Source organism: Oryzias melastigma, linkage group LG19 (assembly GCF_002922805.2).
Source record: "Oryzias melastigma strain HK-1 linkage group LG19, ASM292280v2, whole genome shotgun sequence".
Classification (NCBI taxonomy): Eukaryota; Metazoa; Chordata; class Actinopteri; order Beloniformes; family Adrianichthyidae; genus Oryzias; species Oryzias melastigma.
Window position 1 is genome coordinate 8,143,069 of NC_050530.1, and position 7,404 is coordinate 8,150,472.

The 7,404-nt window shown below is 33.4% G+C and overlaps 1 protein-coding gene across 1 annotated transcript in view; it reads right to left on the reverse strand.

The window, feature by feature from the left end:
* The window catches only part of LOC112154008 (alpha-tectorin), a gene marked incomplete in the record, with an annotated part of 54,112 nt that overhangs the window by 26,774 nt on the left and 19,934 nt on the right, over positions 1 to 7,404 (reverse strand). Inside the window, 16 exon segments of the mRNA XM_024284544.2 lie at positions 1,961 to 2,050; positions 2,170 to 2,448; positions 2,663 to 2,778; positions 2,910 to 2,933; positions 3,426 to 3,449; positions 3,568 to 3,591; positions 3,717 to 3,740; positions 4,138 to 4,290; positions 4,625 to 4,790; positions 4,879 to 4,974; positions 5,094 to 5,372; positions 5,589 to 5,704; positions 5,868 to 5,891; positions 6,374 to 6,397; positions 6,518 to 6,541; positions 6,667 to 6,690. Of these exon segments, the coding sequence (XP_024140312.2) occupies positions 1,961 to 2,050; positions 2,170 to 2,448; positions 2,663 to 2,778; positions 2,910 to 2,933; positions 3,426 to 3,449; positions 3,568 to 3,591; positions 3,717 to 3,740; positions 4,138 to 4,290; positions 4,625 to 4,790; positions 4,879 to 4,974; positions 5,094 to 5,372; positions 5,589 to 5,704; positions 5,868 to 5,891; positions 6,374 to 6,397; positions 6,518 to 6,541; positions 6,667 to 6,690 (1,487 nt within the window).

A 7,404-nucleotide genomic window follows, 5' to 3' on the forward strand; every position in this document is an offset into this window, starting at 1 on the left:
TAGAGTCGTGTCATTAATTGGGACTAAAAAAAAAACAGAGACAAATCAATATTAAATAAATTCAAAATAAAAAACATTTTCTCAGACAGAAAGCTTTTTTAATTTTTAGATTTAGAGAAAATATAAGAGCTTAAGCACTGGGGTGTTTAATTTAAAATGTATTTTAGATTTTAAATTAGTGTTTTGTTCAATAATAAACATTGTCGGCTCCCAAGCGTATGTTTTTAAAAATTTGACTGAAACTAAAAGGCAGTAAGTTTTACAAAACTCTTTGCAAAAACAAATTTTAGATTTGTTTTTCCAACATAGTATAAATTTAAGTGTGAGGTAAGCCCTCATTATTATTATAAGGCAGAGGGTGTAATTTGAAGCTCTGTGTTGAATTTGAAATGGAACAAAAACTTTTTCTTTTGCAACTTTTGATCATTTTTTGTGCATTTAGACAGAATAAATTAGAATGATTATTAAAACAAAATCTGTCAAATGGATGTACTTACTTTTAACTGTAGCAGGTGATGTGGCTGTAAATCAAACAAAGCACAAAATTTGAATTCAACAACAGAAAAATCATTTCATCTAACCATAACTTGTTAAGCATGTTAATGTCTTATTGATAAAACGTGTGTTAGGGGGGGGGACTTACTTGTAACTGGTGGAGCTACTGTGGCTGTAAATCAAACAAAGTGATTTAGCATTTTACAACAATAACAACACTTCATCAGAATTATTTCATCCCTGAAATGAACAAGTTATTGTATGTACTGAGTCGATGTGTTAAACATGAGAGCTTACTTGTAACTGGGGGAGGAGTTGAGACTGTGAATCAAACAGAACACACAGGTTATGATACTGATAGAAACAATATAAACTTGTTCAAATTTCTCTAAAGAAAACAACTGGGCATATTTTGATATACGTAGCAGTTGTTTAATAAATGTAGATGCTCAAACATGTTCCAGAGACACTCCTCCATATCTATGCATTTCACCAGAGACATCACAAACCATAAACTTCAACAAAGTTGATTATATTGGCTCTGAATGTTTCTAAATGTTAGTGTAAAACTTTAGATCTGCCTTTTATTTTTTATATTGATTGACAATATGATAATTATTAATATTTTGACTGTCACTTCAACCTTTTTGAATGTCAATATTTCTCATCTCTTTCACACTTTCAGGTTAAGTTATTCATGTATTTTAAGCTGATTTACCATTGAAGCAGAGGAACTGAAAGTACGTCGGCACGCAGGTTTCAGGGAAAGAGCAGAGCTCGGTGATACAGTGAACGCCCGATGTGGTGCACGTACACTTTTGTGTGCAGTTGCTGTCGCTCCAGAAGAAATCACCCAACTGCACACGTGTGTCTGAAATGGAACAGGAAAAAGTTCACTTTAAGATGTTGAAGTTTATTTATGTGATCAATGAAAGTTCATGTGAATCCACAGTGTTTAAGACAAAATAGTTTCTTTGCCTAATTCCACTGCAAACACAATTGAAAGGAAAATAAATAAATTAAATGACCTTTTTATACGGAACATTGTGAAAAATAGTATTCTTCTTAGATTTAACGTTTCACAGTCATTTTAGTGTCATATTAAAGAGACTAATTGCTGTTGTTCCTGAAATCTTAACTAATACCAGCTGTTATGATGCTGTAAAAAAACCTTGTATTCAAAAGAATTTAAAGCAACATTTTACCATTAAACATGCAGCCTTCTGGACCGCTGTCTACTTGGAAGGCCCAGCGACCCGTTACATTGATGTTGCTGCTCAGACTAAAAGTGGAGTTGACGCCTGATGCTGAACTTGAGAAAGATCCAGGAATGGTCAAATGGTGAACAGAGCCTATGGTGTCATAGCCAGCCTGCAGATTCATAAATATACATAAACAAACGTGTTTACACTCAGAAACAGAAGTTTATTGACCACATATTGAGAGTCATGAGGCAAACCTGAACATTCCAAACTGTTGCAGCAAGAAAACCGTAGTTCATGAGAACAAACGACTTCTCTCCTCCAGAGATCAGCACAGCTTGGAAAGTAGCTTTCTGTAAAATATCATCAATGTTTCATGAATGTGTTGTTACTTTGTGTTGTATAAAATTGTATTAAATACTATACAGAATATTCTATTGTAATACCATATAGGATTACATTTCTGACTTACTGTTCCTGTAGTTGGATAATAGGCCACTTCATACCATGTTGCCACAAAGACCCACTCAGCACTGAAGTTGAGGTTTGGGAAGTAGCTATTAATGTCCTGTGTAGCTTGTTGGAGGACACTGCCATTGGTGTATTGGTTGTAGAGGACCAATCCAGTTATTTGGATGTCCATATCTGTCCAGAATGGAGCGATTATGTCTCTGGGTCCATAGAGTGGGAATCTTTGAGGTATATAAGACCAGTATGGTGAAGTAAAGGTCAAATGTCCGTTGTGGTTGACCTGGAAAAGAAAATTGAAAACTCTAAATGTATTCACAACAACGCTAGTTTCCACATTTATTTAATTAAGAGGTAAAAAAAAAATTGCTAAACATAGCAGTTGTCTTTTATGAACACAAGCTGCGTGAATTCTTTAAGGTAAAACCAATTTGTCTGTGAATAATGCTGTATCTGTTTCTTTGCTTTACATTTTTTTTATTGATCTTGTTACGTACATAAATGGTGTTGTATGTTTTCTCAAAGTAGACAAAAGGTCTTTGCAGGTAAATCAGTGGAGAACTTCCATCAAGTGAGCGGGTGGTTGCAGTTCCAGCAATTGGATAAAAATGACCTGAAATATTTAAAAGTCAGTGCAGATTAAACTCATACTAACTCACATAAACACATATATAGAAATATATTAAAAATAACAATATAAAACATTAATATGCTAGATTGTTTTACATAAAAAGATGAACTTACTCAGAGTTGTGTCATTAATTGGGACTGTAAATAAATCAAAGTAAACACATTAATCTCCACAGTAATAAAAATATTGAAAAAAAAATTTTCTCAAAGAGAAAGCTTTTTGTTTTTTTTATTTAGACAAATAGAAAAGCTTAAGTACTGGAGTGTTAAATTAAAAAATATATTTTAGATTTCAAACTAGTGTTTTGTGAGTAAAAACATGGACGCTGTGGTATTTCCAGATTATCAGCTCTCAACTGCAAGTTTTTAAAAATTTGAGAGAAATTTATAGGCAATTATTTTTAGAAAACTTTCTGCTAAACCATGTGGTTTTCAGATGTAGTATGAATTTAACTGTGAGGTAATCCCTCATTATGATTGTATGTGAGAAGAGTCACGTGAAGCTCTGTTTGAATTTGAAATGGAACAAAAACTATTTATTTCTCTATATTATTATCTCTTTTTAGTACATTTACACTGAATCAATGAGAAAGATAACTAAAACAAAATCTGTCAAATGGATGAACTTACTTAAAACTGTAGCAGGTGATGTGGCTGTGAATCAAACAAAGCACAAAATTTAGAATTCAAAAACAGGAAAATCTTTTCATCTAACCATAACTTTTTAAGCATGTTAATGTCTTATTGTTAAAATGGGGGGGGGGGGACTTACTTGTAACTGGTGGAGCTACTGTGGCTGTAAATCAAACAAAGTGATTTAGCATTTTACAACAATAACAACACTTCATCAGAATTATTTCATCCCTGAAATGAACAAGTTATTGTATGTACTGAGTCGATGTGTTAAACATGAGAGCTTACTTGTAACTGGGGGAGGAGTTGAGACTGTGAATCAAACAGAACACACAGGTTATGATACTGATAGAAACAATATAAACTTGTTCAAATTTCTCTAAAGAAAACAACTGGGCATATTTTGATATACGTAGCAGTTGTTTAATAAATGTAGATGCTCAAACATGTTCCAGAGACACTCCTCCATATCTATGCATTTCACCAGAGACATCACAAACCATAAACTTCAACAAAGTTGATTATATTGGCTCTGAATGTTTCTAAATGTTAGTGTAAAACTTTAGATCTGCCTTTTATTTTTTATATTGATTGACAATATGATAATTATTAATATTTTGACTGTCACTTCAACCTTTTTGAATGTCAATATTTCTCATCTCTTTCACACTTTCAGGTTAAGTTATTCATGTATTTTAAGCTGATTTACCATTGAAGCAGAGGAACTGAAAGTACGTCGGCACGCAGGTTTCAGGGAAAGAGCAGAGCTCGGTGATACAGTGAACGCCCGATGTGGTGCACGTACACTTTTGTGTGCAGTTGCTGTCGCTCCAGAAGAAATCACCCAACTGCACACGTGTGTCTGAAATGGAACAGGAAAAAGTTCACTTTAAGATGTTGAAGTTTATTTATGTGATCAATGAAAGTTCATGTGAATCCACAGTGTTTAAGACAAAATAGTTTCTTTGCCTAATTCCACTGCAAACACAATTGAAAGGAAAATAAATAAATTAAATGACCTTTTTATACGGAACATTGTGAAAAATAGTATTCTTCTTAGATTTAACGTTTCACAGTCATTTTAGTGTCATATTAAAGAGACTAATTGCTGTTGTTCCTGAAATCTTAACTAATACCAGCTGTTATGATGCTGTAAAAAAACCTTGTATTCAAAAGAATTTAAAGCAACATTTTACCATTAAACATGCAGCCTTCTGGACCGCTGTCTACTTGGAAGGCCCAGCGACCCGTTACATTGATGTTGCTGCTCAGACTAAAAGTGGAGTTGACGCCTGATGCTGAACTTGAGAAAGATCCAGGAATGGTCAAATGGTGAACAGAGCCTATGGTGTCATAGCCAGCCTGCAGATTCATAAATATACATAAACAAACGTGTTTACACTCAGAAACAGAAGTTTATTGACCACATATTGAGAGTCATGAGGCAAACCTGAACATTCCAAACTGTTGCAGCAAGAAAACCGTAGTTCATGAGAACAAACGACTTCTCTCCTCCAGAGATCAGCACAGCTTGGAAAGTAGCTTTCTGTAAAATATCATCAATGTTTCATGAATGTGTTGTTACTTTGTGTTGTATAAAATTGTATTAAATACTATACAGAATATTCTATTGTAATACCATATAGGATTACATTTCTGACTTACTGTTCCTGTAGTTGGATAATAGGCCACTTCATACCATGTTGCCACAAAGACCCACTCAGCACTGAAGTTGAGGTTTGGGAAGTAGCTATTAATGTCCTGTGTAGCTTGTTGGAGGACACTGCCATTGGTGTATTGGTTGTAGAGGACCAATCCAGTTATTTGGATGTCCATATCTGTCCAGAATGGAGCGATTATGTCTCTGGGTCCATAGAGTGGGAATCTTTGAGGTATATATGACCAGTATTGTGAAGTAAAGGTCAAATGTCCGTTGTGGTTGACCTGGAAAACAAAATTGAAAACTCTCAATTTATTCACAACAACATTAGTTTCCACATTTAGTTAATTAAGAGGTAAAAAAAACATTGCTAAACATAACAGTTGTCTTTTATGAACATAAGCTGTGTGAATTTTTAAGGTAAAACCAATTTGTCTGTGAATAAATAATGCTGTATCTGTTTCTTTGTTTTACATTTTTTTATGAATCTTGTTACGTACATAGATGGTGTTGTATGTTTTCTCAAAGTAGACAAAAGGTCTTTGCAGGTAAATCAGTGGAGAACTTCCATCAAGTGAGCGGGTGGTTGCAGTTCCAGCAATTGGATAAAAATGACCTGAAATATTTAAAAGTCAGTGCAGATTAAACTCATGCTAACTACCATAGTTGTACACTCTTATGACTAAACATACATATTTAATCTAAAAACAACACACTTAAAAATAATACAATGAAACAGTTAGTTGTTAGAAGGTTTTACATAAAAAGAGTGAACTTACTCAGAGTCGTGTCATTAATTGGGACTGTAAAAAAAAAAAGAGAGAGGAGACACATCAGTACTAAATAAATTGAAAATAAAAACATTTTCTCAGACAGAAAGCTTTTTAATTTTTAGATTTAGAGAAAATATAAGAGCTTAAGCACTGGGGTGTTTAATTTAAAATGTATTTTAGATTTTAAACTAGTGTTTTGTTCAATAATAAACATTGTCAGCTCCCAAGCGTATGTTTTTAAAAATTGAGTGAAACTAAAAGGTAGCTCATTTTACAAAACTCTTTCCAAAAACAAATTTTAGATTTGTTTTTCTGATACAATATACATTTTAAGTGTGAGGTAACCCCTCATTATCATCATAAGGCAGAGGGTCTAACTTGAAGCTGTGTGTTTGAATTTGAAATGGAACAAAAACTTTTTCTTTTGCAACTTTTGATCTAATTTTTGTGCATTTAGACAGAATATATTAGAATGATTATTAAAACAAAATCTATCAAATGGATGAACTTACTTTTAACTGTAGCAGGTGATGTGGCTATGAATCAAACAAAGCACAAAATTTGAATTCAACAACAGAAAAATCATTTCATCTAACCATAACTTTTTAAGCATGTTGATGTCTTATTGATAAAATGTGTGTTGGGGGGGTACTTACTTGTAACTGGTGGAGCTACTGTGGCTGTAAATCAAACAAAGTGATTTAGCATTTTACAACAATAACAACACTCCATCAGAATTATTTCATCCCTGAAATGAGCAAGTTCTTTTATCTACTGAGTCAATGTGTTAAACATGAGGGCTTACTTGTAACTGGGGGAGGAGTTGAGACTGTGAATCAAACAGAACACACAGGTTATGATACTGATAGAAACAATAGGAAATTGTTCAAATTTCTCTAAAGAGAACAAGTGGACAACTTTTGATATACGTAGCAGTTGTTTAATAATGTAGATGCTCAAACATGTTCCAGAGACACTCCTCAATATCTATACATTTCACCAGAGAAATAACAAACCATAAACTTCAACAAAGTTGATTATATTGGCTCTGAATGTTTCTAAATGTTAGTGTAAAACTTTAGATCTGTCTTTTATTTTTTATATTGATTGACAATATGATAATTATTAATATTTTGACTGTCACTTCAACCTTTTTGAATGTCAATATTTCTCATCTCTTTCACACTTTCAGGTTAAGTTATTCATGTATTTTAGGCTGAATTACCATTGAAGCAGAGGAACTGAAAGTACGTCGGCACGCAGGTTTCAGGGAAAGAGCAGAGCTCGGTGATACAATGAACGCCCGATGTGGTGCACGTGCACTTTTGTGTGCAGTTGCTGTCGCTCCAGAAGAAATCACCCAACTGCACACGTGTGTCTGAAATGGAACAGGAAAAAGTTCACTTTTTTTAAGATGTTGAAGTTTATTTATGTGATCAATGAAAGTTCATGTGAATCCATAGTGTTCAAGACAAAATAGTTTATTTTCCTGATTTCACTGCAAACACACTTAAAAGGAAAATAAAATAATATTCTAAGTAAA